This window comes from Amphiprion ocellaris, chromosome 6 (genome assembly GCF_022539595.1).
Source record: "Amphiprion ocellaris isolate individual 3 ecotype Okinawa chromosome 6, ASM2253959v1, whole genome shotgun sequence".
Classification (NCBI taxonomy): Eukaryota; Metazoa; Chordata; class Actinopteri; family Pomacentridae; genus Amphiprion; species Amphiprion ocellaris.
The window spans coordinates 4,743,350-4,764,558 of NC_072771.1; the positions used below are offsets into that span (position 1 = coordinate 4,743,350).

A 21,209-nucleotide genomic window follows, 5' to 3' on the forward strand; every position below is an offset into this window, starting at 1 on the left:
TTGCCTGGTTAGTGGTCCAAACTGAGCTACACACATGTAGTAGAAGTGTAAAAGAACTGTGTGCAAATGGAGGTTTCCATGATAGAACAGATAAAGAGAGGATGACATTGAAAAGAAAGATGAAGGAGGGAGGACGGCAGTCAAACGGAGACAGGAGATCAAAGCCAAAGCCTCCAGTGTTGAACCCTGAATGGAAAAACTGTGTGTGTGTGTGAGATTAAGTGTGTGTTATACCATCTTCAAAGACAGTCAGTAGCTGCCTACTGTCTATATTAACCACAGGAGGTCTTCTACACACACATTCTGTTTCACATGACTCTGTTAATGGCAGGTTTGCTTTTTCTGACGCTCTTCTATTTAGTCAAATAGGACAACAAAGAAAAAACACTGAAAAAAAAACATACCGGAACCTGTATTACTACCAGGTTGTTATAGCTTTAAATTAATGCAATTTCTGCCATTACAGCAAAAACATTTACTGTACCTACATAGTTAAACCAGTCAACAAACTAGCATGAAACCAGTCAGCAAATCAGTATGAGACCAGTTTGAAAAACAGTGAAAAAATCATCATGAAACCAGTAAACAAACCAGGAAGAGGCCAGTCAACAAACCAGTATAAAACCAGTCAACAAATCAGTATGAGACCAGTCGGCAAACCATCATGAAACAATTTAACAAACCAGTCAAGAAACCAGTATGAAATCAGTCAACAAACCAGTGTGAAACCAGTCAACAAACCAGTACAAAACCAGTCATTAAACCATCATGAAACCAATCAACACCCACCATGAAGCAAGTCAACAAACCAGTCAACAAACTGGTAAGAAACTAGTCAACAAACTAGTCAACAAGCCAGTATTAAACCAGTCAACAAACCAGTATGAAACCAATCAGCAAACCGGCCTGAAACCAGTCAACAAACCAGTCAACAAACAGTGTGAAACCAGTCAACAAACCAGTATGAACCATCATGAAACCAGTCAACAAACCAGCATGAACCAGCATAAGATCAGTTAACAAACCAGTCAAAAAAACAGTATGAAACTAGTCAACAAACCAGTATGAAACCAGCCAACAAACCAGTCAACAAACAGTGTGAAACCAGTCAGCAAACCAGTCCACAACCCAGTCAACAACCCAGTCAACAAACCAGTGAACAAGCCGAAGTTTATGTTGGCCAGCAGAGAGCATTGTGTGGGTTTATCTACCAACGGGCACCATGACAACGACTTCAGTGGGGCTTAATGACCCCTAGACAGAGCTCATATGTGTAACACAAACTGGATCTGAGTACTAGTATTCTTATATCCCACTGACGTATGTAACACTGACATTTTTGTGGCCTAAATCCTGTATCCGTTTCATAAGGCGGCATCGCAGTCATCCACAAACAGGTCTTCACAACCATCCCACTTTCCATCCCTGCCTCCCCCTCCTTTGAACACCTTGTTTTTAAATTACCCGGTCCCACCCCAATGGTCACTGCTATCATTTACCGCCCACCTAAACCAAACCCCTCATTTCTCCCTGACTTTTCCCACTTTGCCACCCAGCTATTAGCTACATCTCCATCAGTCCTCATCCTTGGTGACTTCAACTTTCACATGGACAACCTTCACAGTAAATCTGCCTCTGACTTCCTAGACCTCCTACAATCACTCAACCTCACCCAGCATGTCAATTTCCCCACCCACAACCATGGACACATCCTCGATCTGGTTTGCTCCTCTGGTCTTACAGTCCTAAATATCTCCAGCTGTCATCTCTCCATCTCTGACCACCTAGCAATAACTATGGACATCAGCCTCCCCACCCCCCTGCCCAAGGAAAAACGGACAATCTTTTTTAGAAACACTAGATCACTCTCCCCCTCTGTATTCTCCGCCTCACTGACCACTGCATTGTCCATCTCCCCTCCCCCATCAATCAATAACCCCACTGACCTCATCAACCACTATAATCATACTCTCTCTTCCTGTCTTGATCAGCTTGCTCCCCTCAAATCCAAATTAGTCACTTTCTCCCACTCTGCTCCATGGTACACCCCCGAACTCCACCGCATGAAAGCCCATAAACGACAGCTGGAACGTCTTGTCAAGAAAACAAACCTGACAGTTCACCGTCAAGCCTACTCCGACTTCCTCCAACAATACAAAGACGCCCTGAAATCTGCACGGTCCACTTTCTACTCTGACCTGATCAATACCAGCTCCAACAACCCCAAGTCCCTCTTCTCAACTGTCAATAAACTCCTTGCCCCCCCGGACACCGTCTCAAACTCGTTCACCACTGACAAGTGCAACCTATTCCTCTCTTTTTTCCATAACAAAATCATCTCCATCCACAGCAGCCTTGTCACCTCTCCCACCTCACTTGATCCCCCCTCTCCTCCACCAAACCCTCTGAACTTTCCCCCCCTGGCCCACTTCTCGCCCGTTTCCCCCCTGGACCTGCCCAAATTCATCACTGGAACTAAAAACTCCACATCCTGCCTGGACCCCATCCCCACTGACCTCCTCAAAAACTGCCTCCCTGTTATCTCCCCCCTCATCTCTAACATCATCAACACTTCCCTCAGTACTGGCTGTGTCCCCTCACCCCTCAAGCTCGCCTCTGTCTCCCCCATCCTCAAAAAACCTGGTTTGGATCCAACCTCCCCTCACAACTTCCGGCCCATCTCCAACCTCCCCTTCTTATCCAAAACATTAGAACGTGTCGTCGCTGCCCAGTTGAAAACTCATCTCACCTCCAACAACCTGTATGAAACCTTTCAATCCGGATTCCGCTCTCATCACAGCACTGAAACTGCTCTCCTCAAGGTCACCAACGATCTCCTCCTCTCCTCAGACTCTGGACAAGTCACCATCCTCATTCTTCTCGACCTCTCTGCAGCATTTGACACAATCAATCACTCCATCCTCCTGTCCTGCCTTCAATCCTCCATTAACATCACCGGCACCGCCCTCACCTGGTTCACATCATATCTCACAAATCGACAACAATTCATCAAGGTCAACAACTGCACATCCGCCACCGCCCCCCTGTCCCATGTTGTCCCTCAAGGATCAGTCCTTGGCCCCCTCCTCTTTATCCTGTACCTCCTCCCCCTCGGCAACATCATCCGCCGCCACAACCTACACTTCCATTGCTACGCCGACGATATCCAACTCTACATCTCCACCAACACCACCGCCACCACCACCCTCCCCTCTCTCTCCAGCTGCTTGGCCGACATTAAATCCTGGATGAGGAAAAATTTTCTCCTGCTAAACTGCGACAAGACTGATCTCATCTTTATTGGACCTAAATCACTCACACCATTTCCCCACCCCCCCATTACCATTGATAACACCACCCTATCTCCTTCTGCTCACATCCGCAACCTCGGTGTGATATTTGACAGCAACCTCACTTTTGAACCCCACATTAATCAGATCACCAAAACTGCCTATTTCCATCTCCGCAACATCGCCCGTCTCCGCCCCTTCCTCTCCTTCTCAGCCGCTGAAACCCTCATTCATGCCTTCGCCACTTCCCGCCTTGACTACTGCAATAGCATTCTCTTCGGCTCCACCTCCAAAGTTCTCAATAAACTTCAACTCATTCAAAACTCTGCTGCCCGACTCCTCACCCGAACCTGTTCTCACGACCATATCACCCCCGTCCTGCAGAACCTCCATTGGCTCCCCATTTCACACCGCATCCAGTACAAACTGCTTCTCCTCACCTTCAAGTCCATCCATAATCTTGCCCCCTCTTACCTTACCGATTTGCTCCTCCCCTACACCCCCCCCAGGAATCTCCGCTCCTCCCACACAAACCTCCTTTCCATCCCGCACAGGACCAGCCGGCGACATTGGGGGGACAGAGCCTTCGCCATTGCCGCCCCCACACTCTGGAACTCACTCCCCCATGCCCTCCGTGACTGCACCAACCTCACCACATTTAAATCCCTTTTAAAGACTCACCTTTTTAGATCTGCTTTCCTTAAGTGATTCTGTATTTTATCTTGAACTTGTTTTACTATCTATTGATTTTAATTAACAGTTTTGTTTTATCTTATTGTATTTTATGTACAGCGTCTTTGAGTTTTTGGAAAAGCGCTTTATAAATAAAATTTATTATTATTATTATTATAAAATTGCAAAATCAGTGCATACATAAATGTCAACAGTACTTCTTCTGTATTTTTTGTCACACGTCTGCTTTTCCTGACAAAAATGTTGAGTTTAGTGACATTCCAGCAGCAGCCCGCTCAGTCAGTATAAATAAAAACACCACTGAGGTCATGCAGGGTCTCTTAGAACTTTGCTATTCCTTCAAGCTGCGTGAAAAGGTGCGTGCAGAGCAGCATTACGTCACATGAGAACACACATTAGCTGCATGTCAGTCCTCTGCAGTGCTGCTGCCCAATGATGGATATCATGTGATGTTTTTAGCTCAGTTATCAGTGTTTCTGTGGGCCGAGCCGACTCTGTGGCATGTTGTGTACAGTCAGCTGTGCGTACGAACATCCTGTTCTTTCAGGGCTCACAACAGAAACAAAAAGTCACTTAAGGTTGTGAATGTTTACATACCCGCTGCTTGGAGGAAGGCCTGAGTCCGAGGGGCGGCTGGCTGCGACACTGCAGGAGGACACACAGAAATATGGTTCTAATCATTACACTGCAGGAATAAACAAGAACACATCACATCAAACCACAGATATTTAGTATTTCATGTCCCTGAAACACAGTATGTGGATGTATTTAGAGGCTGTTGAGCAAATATTAGGGATGTGGCCACTTTAAGAGTTTGCATTTGTGAAACAAATTAATAACTTGTGTTCTTGCACACATTACTTTGTCATGATGCCTTTGTATTTTTTAAAACATCCTGTAGAGGTCATTAAAGGAACACATTTTCAAATTCTACACATGGAGCCTTTTTAAATGCCACTTAGATGTGTACCTTATAATGAATCAAGAGGTAAAACAAGATTAACAAGAAAAGTACTCTGCCAAGGCTGTTCATTCCCCCATATGGCACTGTCAGAAATGCAGCCATTTTACTCCACCAAGGAACGTGGCGGAATTATGTCACGATTGGCATATGTTTGTCCGTCTGTCTGTTTGCAACATTACTCAAAAATTGACCAGCAGATTTGGATGAAATTTTCAGGGACGGTCAGAAATGACACAAGGACCAACTGATTAGATTTTGGCAGTGATGCAGCTCATAGTCTGGATCCACGGATTTGTTAAAGATTTCTGCATCATTGCCAGATAGCAGCACAGCATCACTGTAACCATGACAAGTGAACACTACATCAGCTGCCTGCTGATGATCACATGATTGTGATCCTACTACAAATCCACCACTGAGGACTTATCAGGACTTAATCAGAAATGATACAAGAAACAATTGATTAAATTGTGGGGATGTTTCTGAGTCCCATCAATTCCCGCCGCCTGCTACATATTTAGGTCACATGATTCAGTATCCGTACATAATGTACACATGCATAACACACACCTGTGCTCAGCGCAAGCTAGTTTTTTATTAAAGATTTCATCTGTAACTATCTGTAATCATCTGAAATGATACAATGACTGAGCAGCCTTAACCGAGTACTGCACTCTGAGTAATTTTCTTGTTTATAGAAATGCAGCGTTTATTTATTAGTTACTGATGATCAGAAATCACAGCAACATAGAATGTGTCCATTTAATATAGACGTACCCACAAACACAATGAATGTTTTGCATTTAACCTTTCTATCTACAATCAATGTATGAGAGAAAAACCAGAGAAAGGCCTTCAGAATTGTTTTCATTCAGTAAAGTTGCAATGTTATTATTTATAAATCTTGGATACATCCTTAAAATTGTGTTTTTTAATTTAGTTTTTGTGATACGCAACATTGTCATTTGCAATACGGGATCAATAAAACACTTTATCAATCGGTCTGTTTCCTGTCAGCTGTTCATGTTGCCCAGATGTGAAAACAACAACAGAAGTGTAAACAGATGATCAGTCATGTGAGTTTAATCTTTTTGTAACAGCAGAACTTATTCAAAGAAGGATGGCTCCATCTCCCATTTTTCAAAAGGTAAAAAAACCACAATTTTTTCCAAAGAATTTTACAGCTTCTATTGAATTTTTCCTAATATGATGCTTTAGAATGCACATAGAAATAAATTAGAAGTTGTATTTATGGAAATAATTGAAAATCTATTTTTAAAAAAATGTTTTATAGCAGTTTTTTGGAGTTAACATTTAAGTACATTTCTGCACTTGATGTATTTCTATTTTGGTCTTAGCAAAGATTTGTAACCAATTGTAGATGCCCAACAATAATAATAATAATAATAATAATAATAATAATAATAATAATAATAATAATAATAATGAGGTCAGAACTTCATGATTCTGACAAGACAGCCAACAAAGTGAACTATGATAGAAGGAAATGAACTTTCAATTTACTCCTCAATTAAATGCTGCAAATGCAAACTGTAAATTGGTGCATTTAAACTGAGGCCATTAGAGGCATTTAAAAGTGAACATATTAGAGGAGACCACAAAACAACAAACCCTAATGAGTCTTTAAAAGCCTCAACATGAAGCTCCCAAAGGACGTATTTACAGAGAATAATAAAGAAAAAACAAACCTCTGCAGAACAGTAATAATGAACTCCCACATGGACACACACTTTGAACATTATTTGATCCAGACAATTTTAGAGCAAACACACAATCATACAAAGAGGGCTACACACTGAACCACACTCTCACAGCCCCTCAGGTGATTCGATATAAAGACTTATTGTTTCTCACCTGCACTTCAAAAAAAAAAAACCTTCTCCCACAACATAGATCTCATTTGATGCAGAAAAAGAAAAACCAGAGAGCTGCAGTAAACCTTCAGCAGGAAGCAGGTTCGTATTTTTCAAGCTGCACCATCTGCAGGGATTTTTTTGGGGGGGAGAAGGTGTGAGATTGGGGTGAGGGAGGTGAGGAAGGGGGTAAAGGTGACGGTAGAGCAAGTGGTCATGTGCTGCCCACGTTTCTGCTGGACGGAGGTGATTTATTGATCCCAGAGGTGACCCGTGGGAACAGAAAACAGTCAGATTTCTGTTGGTCTGTGAGGCTTGATTTGTTGAGAAGCTGAAAGAAGTTCATGTAGTTGAACTGGAACGTCGAATTACTGACCGCATTTACCTGGATTTAAGCATCATTGTTACAACCTGGAATCTGTACTATGAAGCAGGTTCAGCATATCCAGGATGTCTTTTTGTTATCTGGCTTCAGTTAACCTAAAAACTGCAGTTGACATACATGGTCTTATGAATCTGGTTGATCATTGGCATATATGATGGATGGATGGACGGACGGATGGATGAATGATGGATGGATGGATGGATGGATGGATGGATGGACAGACAGACGGCTAGACGATAGACAGATGAATGGATGGATGGACGGACGGATAGATGACAGATGGATGGATGGATGGATGGATGGATGGACGGACGAATGGATATATGATAGATGGATGAATGGATGGATGGACAGACGGATGGACGATGAATGTACGAACGGTTGGATGGACGGACGGACGGATGGACGGACGGACGCATGATAGATGGATGGACGGATGGATGGATGGACGGACGGATGGACAGACGGATGGACGGATGATGGATGGATGGATGGATGGATGGATGGATGGACAGACGGATGGACGATGAATGTACGAACGGTTGGATGGACGGATGGACGGACGGACGCATGATAGATGGATGGACGGATGGATGGATGGACGGACGGATGGACAGACGGATGGACGGATGATGGATGGATGGATGGATGGATGGATGGATGGATGGATGGATGGATGGATGGATGGATGGAAGGATGGATGGATGGACAGACTGACGGACGGATGGATGGATGGGTGGATGGATGGATGGATGGATGGACAGATGGACAGATGGATGGATAGATGGATGGATGGATGGATGGATGGATGGATGGATGGATGGACAAACAGACGGACGGATAGACGATAGATGGATGAATGGATGGATGGACGGACGGACGGACGGATAGATGATAGATGGATGAATGGATGGCTGGACGGATGGATGGATAGATGGACGGACGGACGAACAGATAGATGATAGATGGATGAATGGATGGATGGACAGACGGATGGATGATGAATGGACGAACGGATGGATGGATGAATGGACAGATGGATGGACAGATATTGCAATGTTGCAGCAGCAGCTTATGTATCATAAAAGCACACATAAAAATAAACTGACAGGAGCTGCCCTACGCCACCAAGCATGGTTTTCTGTTCTGTTGTTGAATGCCCTTTTTGGTTAAACTAAATACATTTTCTTAACCACCTAACAATGGTACATCATCAGTACAAAACATGCCACTTCCTGTTGCCAGCAGGTGGCGCTATGACTGAGTGAATATTGGATAATGAATGTGATCAGGGCAGAACTCTGATCAAACATGTAAAGTCTGAAGCAGATTGGAGCATGTACAGAGGAGTTAGACAGCACTTCCTGTTTCACAGCAAAGGATCAAAGGTGAGGGGGTTGAATACTGCAGAAAATTTTAAAAACATTTGATCTCCAAGTCCAGTTGTATGTACTGGCCAAATTTGAGGTGTCTCGGAGTTACCCTCTAGGAGGAGTTTGCTCTTGAAAATGAACAAAAATACAAAATGGCGTACTTCCTGTTGGGTTTAGGGTATGGCTGCCAAATTTGCTAGATATAGCTGCCCTTAATAATGTTGTAGGGGGCGCTATGGAGCACTTTTACCACACACTGTATATAATTTTTTTCACCAGTTCTGATGTTTGTGCAAAATTTCTTGAGTTTCTGGGCATGTTTTAGCCTCAAAACGCAACTGAACATGGTGATGACAAATCCTCAACAGGGTCCTACGCATTGTCAGTGCTCAGGTCCTAAAAAATTATTTACACTCGCTCTGTATCAAAAGAACGTACACTACCGTTCAAAAGTTTGAGGTCACCCAGACAATTTCATGTTTTCCATGAAAACTCACACTTTTATTCATGTGCTAACATAACTGCACAAGGGTTTTCTAATCATCAATGAGCCTTTCAACACCATTAGCTAACACAATGTAGCATTAGAACATAGGAGTGATGGTTGCTGGAAATGTTCCTCTGTACCCCTATGTAGATATTCCATTAAAAATCAGCTGTTTCCAGCTAGAATAGTCATTTACCACATTAACAATGTCTACACTGGATTTATCATTCATTTAATGTTATTGTCATTGAAAAAAAACTGCTTTTCTTTCAAAATTAAGGACATTTCTAAATGACCACAAACTTTTCAACGGTAGTGTAAATATAATTAAAAATGAACAGATATTGATGAACCTTGGCTTCAGAAAACTTATGTCAAACATTCTACCGGAAAAAAAAAACATATATATTGAAAGATAAACTAAAAAAAAAACTCAAGGAAGTTTGAGGATCCTTTATGAACTATATATAAACAACTGCATTAAACAGAAACTAATATTGAAGAATAACTGCTTGTTGTAAACTGTGCAGAGAGAGAATGCAAGTTTACTGGTTATTTCTGCAATCTTTCCATTTTTTAGTGTTGTTTCTGTATGTATGTGTTAAAAATAAATACAGATATTGTTGAAGCTGCATTTAAACCTTTACTTTACTGACAACAAGGAAGCATTTTGTCACCTGGAGAGAAAATCTGATTTCTACATTCAGGAGCTGCACACATGAAAACATAAAGTCCATGTTTACAGGTTGTTCTGTGGCAGAAACCAGAAAAAAGGGGGAAAAATGTGTGTTTTTCTTGGTTTTCCCTGCTTTTCCTTTCAGTTTGACTACTGCAAGGCGACTGGAGTGACCTTTAGAGGAACATTCCAGGAGTCACGGTGGCTGTGATTGAACGGATCTCTGATGGGGGACGAGGGGACGAAGTGTCGAGACGGTGCGAAGAGGAAAATGAAAAAAAAATAACAGGAGAAAAAGTCGAGTCGCGTCTCGTCCTTCTGATCACAAAAGCACAGCGGGACGATTCAGATCTGACATTTCAGTTGGAGACGCTTCATCCGTCTTTTGAGGTTTTTATTATCCGACGACGGCGACTGGATGAGGAAAAGTCACCTCAAATAACGAGGACAGGAAGCTCAGAAGTCTGATCACATGTGAGCAGAAAGCTGTAAACAGGCTGATACATAAAAGATGGTGAGAATATTGTTTATTATGTACTGACTTTATTTCTAATGAAGTATGAGTTTAGATGCTCCTGCTGCTTCTTTCTTGTGTTCTGATGCAACGTTTCTCCAGTAAACCAATTAACTTTTGCAGTAAAAATTGGTGTTTTCCAATAGAAATGCAGTATTATGTGTCTTTATGGTAGTTTTTTCATATATTTATTGATGTTTTTGGTCCCTTTGTAGCCATCTTGTGTCTCTTTAACAGTTGAATATCTTTTCGCAGTCATTTTGTGTCTCTTTGTGGTAGTTTTTCATTTAGTTATTAATATTTTAGGACAATACTAGGCCATTTTTTGTGTCTTTGCAGTCATTTTGTGTCTCTTTGTGGTCCTTTTGTGTCTCTTTGTGGTAGTTTTTCATTTAGTTATTAATATTTTAGGACAATATTAGGCCATTTTTTTGTGTCTTTGCAATCATTTTGTGTCTCTTTGTGGTAGTTTTGTGTCTCTGTGGTAGTTTTTCATCTAGTTATTAATATTTTAGGACAATATTAAACCATGTTTTGTGTCTTTAAAATCATTTAGTATCTCTTTGTGGTCATTTTGTGTCTCTTTGTGGTAGTTTTTCATCTATTTATCAATATTTTTCTACAATATTAAGCAATATTTTTACAAAAGTGAAAAATTGGAGGGAAGGCCACAGTATCAACAAAATGTATGTGAATGTTCTTAAAGAAAATATTAGAAGTTTTACATATATATATGGAATCACTCACTGAATTTTTGAATTTTTCTCAGACAAGGAAACAATATTTTTTGGTGCCCCTAAATGAAGACAACAGGAGGGTTAAAAACCTGCAGTACAGGACAATGTTAATGTCCGTCACCTTTAGTGAACCAATTCAATCTGCTAAACTTTGACCTCCTGAGCTGCTGAACCTCCTCACCCCTGCAGATGAACCACTTCAAACCCATCAGGTAATGTGTTGGGCTGCTGTGGAGGTCAGATGCAGAAGTGTGTGTTCAGAAACAGTGTGTTTGAGGTCACATGGGAGTTGGGGGCCTCGGCAGTAACGAGGACGGAGGCATCGGAGGGTCGCGGCGGCCTGGTGGGGGTGGACGACCTCCCAAGAGGTCAAGGTCGACTCGGCGACCTTTTAACTGTGTTGACGTACAGCATTAGTGTCAAAACTGATCACTCACATGGGTTCAATCGCACCATTGGACAAAGAAGAGTGTTTCTGAGCTTGTTTACCGCTGAACAGGAAGCTGCTGCTAGATGTGATTTAAACCTAATGCTCACAGTGACGATGCTAATATGTTGGTGTTGTTTCTATAGAACATTGAAGACAATAAGCACTGAGCCAAAGTGCTTCTGAATGGAGAAATAAGATTAATGTTAGAAATTTACCAAACAATCAATCAGATTTTACTTTTTAAGAACTTTTCACATAAATAGAATGGAATACAAAGCGCTTAACAGGACAAAACATAACAAAAACCTATAAAAACACCACAACTCCCCCATAAACAATCATAATATAAATGAAAATCCAATAAAAAAAAGATTTGAAGAAACACTGTCACAAATAAAAGCAATGGGGAAACAACAGTCAGGAAAAAACACAAATTCAGAATAGTAAAATAAGACGACACTAGCTTAATTCAACTAGTGCTTAATTGTGGAAATCACTGAAGGAGATGCTGTAATATATTACTTGATTGAGGCATCAAATTCTGCATGATTTATCCTCTGGGTACTATGACTGTCTGCCACAAACTTCAAGAAAATCCCTCCAATAGCTGCCAAGATATTTCAGTAAAACCTAAAAAAAGTTTCATCCGTCAGTGGTACTATTGGAAGGATCATGGGATTGTCAAAGATAATATGGTATATCCACTGGAGATCATGACCGCTAGTATGAAACCTGTGTTTGTTGGAGTTGCTATGAAGTTTGCTTAAGTGTCTTTCATTTAAACTGCAGTTTTCTGTGATGTAGTTCTGATTTTTGTATATTTCTCATATTTAAGATAAGATTTATCGTCTGGGTACAATGAATAGCTGCCACAAACTTCAAGAAAATCCCTTCAATAGCTGTCAAAATATCTCATAAAAAAAATCAGCCTCACAGTAGCACTAATAGAAAAATAAAGGATGACAAAACTGGTATATCCACTGAGGACCATGACCGCTAGTGTGAAATTTGTGGTTGTTGGAATTGTTGGGAAATTTGCTTTGGTATCTTTCATTGAAACTGCAGTTTTCTTTGATGTATTTCAAATTTTTATGTATTTCTCACATTTACGATACGATTTTCCTCTGGGTACAAGGAATAGCTGCCACAAACGTCAAGAAAGTCCCTCCAATAGTTGTCAAGATATCTCATTAAAAAAAAAAATAAAAAAATGTCAGCCTCATACTAGCACTAATGGAAAAATCAAAGAACTACAAAATTGGTATATCCACTGGGGACCGTGACCACTGGTATGAAACCTGTGATTGTTGGAACTGTTGGGAAATTTGCTTCGGTATCTTTCATTAAAACTGCTGTTTTCTGTGATGTATTTCTCATATTTAAGGTAAGATAAGTCAACAAAGTCTGCAGTATTCATCTTCTGGGTACTACGAATGTCCGCAACAAACTTCTAGATAATCTCTCTAATAGCTGTCAACGTATTTCACCAAATTCAAAAATGTCAGCTGTTAGTGGTACTACTGGAAGAATCAGGGGATTATCAAAGCTAATCTGGTATATCTGCTGGCGATCATGAACATTAATACGAAACCCTTCAGTGTCTTTGACTTAAACTGCAGTTGTTTGTGGTGTAGTTCTGATTTTAATGTATTTCTCATATCTAAACCAAGACTAAAAAAAAAGTCCAAACTATTGGATAAAGTCTGTGAATTATTAAAGCTAACATGGTTTATCCACTAGGGACCATAAACACTAGTATGAAACTTGCTCTTGCTGGAAATCCTGTGAAATTTGCTTCAGTATCTTTGATTTAAACTTCCATTTTCTGTGGTGTATGTCTCATTTTTATGCATTTTCTTATATTTCTCGACCCCTTACCGTCAAATTTAGTGCAATAAGCCTAAAAATAAAGACACAAAAAGGCATTGTCCACTTTCCACAATCGCAGATGAGGCATCGATTTCTTTCTTTCTACTAAAACCTGGCTTTGGACTTAAATCAGTCTCACTGCTTGATTTCCAAAGCACTTTTCTTGCTGCTTTGCATTTTCTCCAGGCAAGAAAGTTCTCACCTCCAACTAACTGAAACCCTCCAGTGCTAACAAGTCAGACATGTTTGGAGAAGGTTGTCTGGAGCTCGTTAGGCCAAATGAGCATCAGAAAAACCCACTGCAGCCTGAACTCTTGTGTTCGATTTGAGATCTTTCCTCAGAATCTGCTATTAACATGCACACCCTGGCAGCAGACCCCTCTGTACATATGTATGCGGTGTTTGTCTGCATATGAATTGAGGGGGGGGGGGGGGGGGGGGGGTCCTCTTCCCAAATGCACGACGCATCCAGAGCTTCTCATTGCTATTCATGTGAATGAGGCTCCTGGAATCAAACGGCAGCCAAAAGCATATTTGCACAGGAGGAGAATCTACCACCTTCGAAATGAAACCCGCCTGATGTTTACAGTGGAGCTGAGGAACGTGCAGCGGGAGCTTGTCGGCATCTTTACGCAGTAATTTTAGAGTGTAACACTTCGTCTTGGCAAATTTTTCTCTTTTCAAGTTGAGAACTGATGAAGAACATCAAAGCACAAGTTTCTGAAACGTTCGACTGACTGCATTTCTATCATGGATTTGACTTCACTATGGGCACGTTTTGGTTTGAAGGTTTAAAAAAAATGAGAAGCAGGAGCTTGGAAGAGCCAATTTGTTGGATTTGTTGCAAAAAAAAGTGGCGTTCAAAAACGAAAATACCATCTAATGAACAGAAAAACGATATCGCAATTATTTCTAGAACTAACTAGAAAAGCACTAAGAAAGTAGACAGTACTCCTCCAAGGCTGCCCATTCCCCCATATGGCCTTGAAGGAAATGCAGCATTTATTTATTAGTTACTGATGATGAGAAATCACAGCAACATAGAATGTGTCCATTTAATATAGATGTACACACAAACAAAATGACCTACGGCTGAGCACAGGCGTGTGTTATGCATGTGCACAGATATGTATGGATCACGTGACCTAAATATATAGCGGGCGGCGGGAATTGATGGGACTCAGAAACACCCCCACAATTTAATCAATTGTTCTTTGTATCATTTCTGATTGATAAGTCCTGATAAGTCCACAGTGGTGGATTTGTAGTAGGATCACAATCATGTGATCATCAGCAGGCAGCTGATGTAGTGTTCACTTGTTGTCATAGTTACAGTGACACCATGCTGCTTGCTTCACAATGATACAGAAATCTTTAACAAATCCGTGGATCCAGACTATAAGCCGCATCACTGTATAATATATAATGTGTAAATGTAATCACTTGGTCCTTGTGTCATTTCTGACCTTCACTGAAAATTTCATCCAAATCCGTTATTCTGTTTTTCAGTAATGTTGGTAACAGACAGATGGACAGACAGACAAACCAACGCCGATCGTCACATAACTCCACCGCGTTACTTGGCGGAGTAACAATCATCATCTACAATTTCAGGATTATGACTAATGACTATACGTTGATTTATTGGTATTTATTAAATGACAGCATCACATGTGGGCTCAAGTTTTTCTCAGATTTTTGAGAATTTTCTTCGATTTTGATTGGATTCATTGATTTTTTTTGCCAACTAATACATTAATCGGCAGCTATTTTGATCAAGTGATTAATTTGAGTAATTTTTTCAAGAAAAACATCTACATTTTCTGTTTCCAGCTTCCTTAATGTGGATATTATCTAGTTTCTTTCCTCTTCTTTGATAGAAAACTGAATATTTGCATTTTTGATCCTGTCACACTGCATGTTATTTAAGGTGGAAATGCTCAGACATGGTGTCGACTGCTTATTTTACTCATTCTATGTCTTCTAGCATATAAAAAACACCATATGAACAAACTAAAAAGGTAAAAAACAAACTTGATTGTCACCAGAGGGTCTTTAAAATGGAAAATGATAATTAGCATTCGGAAAATTCGAGGTTTTGTTCCTGTTAGGAGCTTAAGTCTCTTAAAGTCATTAATTAAATCCTTAAAATCCCACATCTCTGTATTAAAATTACATATTTAGAATTTTTTTCATAAAAATAGCCTTGAAACAGCCTTAAAATGGCTTAGACTAACTGTACCATGTTGAATTTCTTTCTATCTTGCAGCTTGAGCACACCAGCTCACCTGCAGCTCTGCTCAGATGCTGTAAAACTAGAATACGCTGCACAAAAACAAGCCATAATATTCGAGTAAATCAGCTGTACATGTTAGAAACCGGCAACCAATACTGGGAAAAGAATAATGAAACGGAAAGCTCCAAGCCTGCAAACTGACAAAACTGATTCTTTTAGGTTTGTTATGTACGAAACTTTTAAAATCCGAATTAGTGTTTTTGAGATTGTCAGTTTTGGCAGCGTCGACTGATTATTTTGCTCATGAAACATCTTTTATCATTTTAAAAACACCATACAAACATAGCAATGAGGTTAAAAACAACAAAAAATGACGAAAACTTTCACCAGAGTCTTCAGAATGGAAAATAATAATTAGCATTCGGAAAAGTGGGAGGTTTGGAAATGTTTTCATGCTTTAATCTAATTCTTCTGCTTTTTTCTGATCATAATTTTGTCATTAGTAGATCACAGTGAGGATGCAAACATGCGACTTGGGATGCACATGCGTGACCACGTGCAACTAAAAGTCCCTCTTTGAATCTTCACCAAGCAAAATGTCCTCACTTTGAACATGAACTTAAAAAGCCGGCAGCAGAACATCTCTCAAACTCAGAGACGGGAGCATCTCGGGATCAGATCTGCTGCTCAGAGGTCACGCTGAAAGAAGCCGTGTGTTCTCCTGGGAGCTTCAGAGCAGAATCCACGGAGCAAAGACACTTTTTACCCAGAAACCAGCAGCAGACTGCTAATACAAAAGACTGGCAGCTGGCGACGCCCTCCACTGCCGTGTGAACGCAGTCATGACGGCGTTCCCTGATGCAGCGTTTCCTCCCTGCTGTCCTGCCCTTCCTCCTCACACCGATAGAAACACTGGTTTTATCCATCAAAACACAGTAAGGATATTTAACAGCAGAAGATAGATCAGAAAGTGGCCCGTTTTTAGTAAAATCAACAATCCTGAAGCAGAAAATATGATCCGAACCAGAGATATTATAGCGTTAATGGCTGCTGACATGATATTAAGAACAAAATCCACATAAACATCCCCCTGAAATGAGGTTATATGTTTGATTTAGTGTAGTTTATAGCTTTGTTTCATATTTTTGGGGGAAATTTTCCTTTGTACCACTTCCAATGCAAATATTTATCAATAACATTAACCCTCGTGTCGTCCTGTGGGTCAAATTGACCCGTTTTAAAGTTTGAAAATGTGGAAGAAAAAATATTTTGACAGTGAAACTTCTGTTGTCCACATTTTTAGCATTTTTGGGAAATCTTTGAACATTTTTTCGTGGAAAAAAAGAAATGTTAAAAATGTTTCTTAAGAACATTCACAAAAAAATCAACCAAAATCCAGCGAATTTCACTGATTTTGGGTGATTTTTATGTGAATGTTCATAAAGAAAATATTAGAAGTTTTACTGATATATATGGAATCACTTTAGATATTTTTCGGATTTTTTTGGAAGATTTGTACTCATTTTTTAAAAAAATATTTACAAGAATTTTCTTGCCAAATTTGGGGGATTTTTTTTTTTTTTTTTAAATAAAACTTTTAAGGGAAACTTTTAAGGAATTATTGGAATTTTCTTAATGAAGGTTTTGCAAATTTTCAGAAATTTGGGGTATTTTTTTGCTGAATTTTTGGAAGGAAACAATATTTTTTGGTGCCCGTAAATTAGGACAACAGGAGGGTTAAAAATGTATTTTTTCATCTTTTAATCATTCGTGGAATTTAAGTGAATATTTTCTGTTTTGTCAACATTTTTCACAATTTCACAATAACATTTTATAGTCTGAAGAACAGACTGCACAAAAGTTCTGTTATTTTTTGTGCAATTTATAGTTTTAATTCTATGTTTTTCAAATTATTTTCTTTGTGTTTAAATTGTAAAAGCAAGTCATTACAATTTCTAAAGTGCATCTTTTTAAAACAATATTAAACATCTCCATTGCTTTTTCAATATTTTCATTTTTTAAATCATTCTCTTGTGAATTTAAGTGAATATTTTCTGTTTTGTCAACATTTTCCACTCTTTTGTACAATTTTATAGACTGATTTCACAAAATATATGTTTTTTGTGCAATTTCTAGTTTTATTCTTTTTTAAAATTATCTTTCTTTTTATTTAAATTGTAAAAGCAAGTTATTACTATTTCCAAAGTGTATCTTTTTATAAACATTAAAAATCTCCTTTGCTTTTACAAAATATTTACATTTTTTAATGATTCATTTGTTGAATTTAAGCGAATATTTTATATTTTGTCAACATTTTTCACAATTTTATCAACTATTATAGACTGATTGCACAAAAGATGTTATTTTTTGCGCAATTTCTAGTTTTGTCTTTTTTTCTAATTATTTTCTTGTTATTTAAATTGTAAAAGCAGGTTATTAAAAAGTGTGTCATTTTGAACATTAAAAGTCATTATTGCTTTTCCAATATTTTCATTTTTAAACACTATTTTGTTGTATTTAAGTGAACATTTTGTCAATATCTTTCACAATTTTATAAAATTTTATAGACTGAAGATAAGGATATTATTTTTTGTGCAATTTCTAGTTTTATTTCTATTTTTCTTTATTTTTCTTGTATTTAAATTGTAAAAGCAGGTTATTACAAAGTGTATCATTTTGAGATTAGAATTGTGAGATTTTTATCGGATTTTGTGGGTTTATTGGTCCATTTAGTTCAGATCTGATAAAACTTTTTGCACTTTTAGAGAAAATAACAACTTTTCCATGATGTAAACCTTGTCAATCCAGTTATTTCCTGTCATTAATATCCCAATTTCTAAACAACATACTGCCCACAATACATAATTTTATAATTTAAAAGATATTTTACAACAAATATATTATCTAAAAATGTTCCAAATAAGTTGTAATCACCTGGAAATCCCACAAGATGTGAAATTAAGTCATGTCTGGATGAGTGCAATGAAAAATCTCAACATTTTTCCACCAAATCAAAAGGCTAAAACAGTTAAAACTCAGCCTTAATGCCTCCTAGATACAAAGATAAACAGCAGCAGTCAGACCGTGTCTCCACTAATCACTTCCCTGCTGCTGATGCTGCACCTTTAACCCTGATTATATCTAAAAGCAGAATAATTCAGCGCCTGTCCTCTTATTAAAGGCGACTCTGCTCCTATTTCTTCCACATGGTCAGTAATGAGGTAACCCAGGTCTAGCTCTTCTATCCGTGCAGGAATCTCAGTCCTTCACCTCCTTTATCTCCTCTCTGGACCATCAGCTGATATCAGTTAACCCTCAACTGCTCGTCAGTTTCATGTTGCACAGCGCCCCCTGGTGGTGGCCACACTGTGATGGATGGACATTACACACTGGTAGAAGGTAAAGTAGAAAACATGCAGGCAATCTACTTTTCTGCAGGTTAAACACATTTCTATGTCTATGAAAGTCTGTTTCTGGCAAACAAAAATGGCCAGATGTGTCAATTTTTCTCAAAATTATGGATTATTTGACTTATTGTGTGGAGAATTAGCTATTTATTTTAGAAAGTGTATCATAATTGGTTGGTTTTGACTATCTTGTTCAGATGTTTTATCTCATATTTTTGTCCATTTCAACAAAAAAAAGTCCTATTCTGATAAAGCAGTAATAAAACAGCAGTACAGTAACGCGATTATTTTGTTCTATGAAGGATGTTTAGGGCGGTTTACTCACTTTTTAACCAGGAAAAATGGAAGGCTGATTAAAAAAGCACTTTGATAAATGTGTATCAAGGTAAAATTATTACTTTATTTTTATTTATTTTCATTTATGTGGGGAAACGTGTGCTTTTTTTGTTGCGTTCGCATTACAATTATTAGCTGTGTGCCTTTGTTAATAGTCTAACATGGCTAAATTCAAAATTAATCATGTCTATCCTTGTTTTTATTTAGAAATTTCCAATAGTTTTTGATAATATCGATTGAAATAAAGCATTTTATTGAGACAGATCGACCTTATATACAGACTAATGATCATTATCAACTTGCACCAATGTGACCATGTGAATTTTTAGCTCACATAGACTCAAAAAAGGTTCCATATTTGATCATTTTGGGTGCAGTCTGAAGCTATCGGTGATCAAAAAGTTCTGGGACTGTTTGTGGTTCATGTGCACAGAGTGAATTCAAAATTCAAAAGATCAAAATGTTGACATTTTTCATTATGTTGAAAGGTTGAATGTAAAAAAAATGCTTTTAATTGTCATTTTTTAAAACAATTTACTGGTATTTTACTGATGTTTTGTTAATTTTCAAATAATAATTAGTAAAATCATGAAAGAAAACAACTAATTTGCATGTTATTACTAAATAAACAGACCTTAACTGTGTATACTATCTACATAACCATAAAATTTTATTATTTTACTGTATTTAAATCAGCATCATTTTACAAATATCTCCTGCTTTGTTAAATTACAGATAATATTCATTATTACCTATATTATTATTAATATTTGCCATTATTTGAAAGCCAATATTTGTATATTTAGGATTTTAAAAAAATACTTTATATTTAATACTAATATTTATACCTGTTATTTCACAGATATTCTCCGGTTTGATACAATCTTGCAAAAAAAAAATATATATATATTTTAAAGATTTCATTTACATGTTAGCCCTAAAAGGTCAACAAATGTCAAAAATCTGTATTTTTTACAAATGGTAATGTAATTTTACAACATTTGACTGTAAAATTATGCTGTTTTACTGCATATAAAGTAGCATATAAATAAGACACAACTCTTCAAAAGTTTGGGGTCACCCAGACAATTTCATGTTTTCCATGAAAACTCACACTTTTATCCATGTGCTAACATAACTGCACAAGGGTTTTCTAATCATCAATGAGCCTTTCAACACCATTAGCTAACAAAAGGAGCATTAGAACACAGAAGTGACGGTTGTTGGAAATGAAAAATCATGATATTTTTTTGAACCAAGCCAAGTAATTTTGGTGTGTAAGTTTCTAACAAGTCGTTATTGTTGTTAAAGTGTCAACTAAACTGTGACATTTTCCTAAATCTGACCAAACAGTGAGTGAAAACCAAATTTAAACTAATGAAAATTAAATTCAAGTCTAATAATAAGGGATGTGTTGAAAGTTCTCCAACCTCCTCGCTTGGATTTGTGGCTCCTTCAAATTAAAAGCCCTTCCTACAACATCACAGTCTTAACTTTTAGGAAGAAAATACATTTCTTTAGAAAATATGTACACTACGGTTGAAAAGTTTGGGTCACTCAGTTTTCCATGAAAACTCACTTTTATTCATGCGCTAACATAACTGCACAAGGGTTTTCTAATCATCAGTTAGCCTTTCAACACCATTAGCTAACACAATGTAGCATTAGAACACAGGAGTGATGGTTGCTGGAAATGTTCCTCTGTACCCCTATGGAGATATTCCATAAAAAATCAGCCGTTTCCAGCTAGAATAGTCATTTACCACATTAACAATGTCTAGACTGGATTTATCATTCATTTAATGGTATTTTCATTGAAAAAAACGCTTTTATTTCAAAAATAAGGACCCCAGACTTTTGAACGTTAGTGTATGATCTCACAAGATAGAACCAAAATCACAAATTCTGGCGGTTGTGCTCCAGGAATTAGTCACCTAC

At 38.3% G+C, this 21,209-nt stretch overlaps 1 protein-coding gene across 1 annotated transcript in view; it reads right to left on the bottom strand.

Annotated features, from left to right (window-relative positions):
- Nucleotides 1-21,209, bottom strand: part of rasgef1ba (RasGEF domain family, member 1Ba) — a 195,602-nt gene that overhangs the window by 159,554 nt on the left and 14,839 nt on the right. Inside the window, exon 2 of the mRNA XM_055011242.1 lies at nt 4,581-4,628. Coding sequence (XP_054867217.1) covers nt 4,581-4,628 — 48 coding nt within the window. The remainder of the gene's footprint in view (nt 1-4,580; nt 4,629-21,209) is intronic.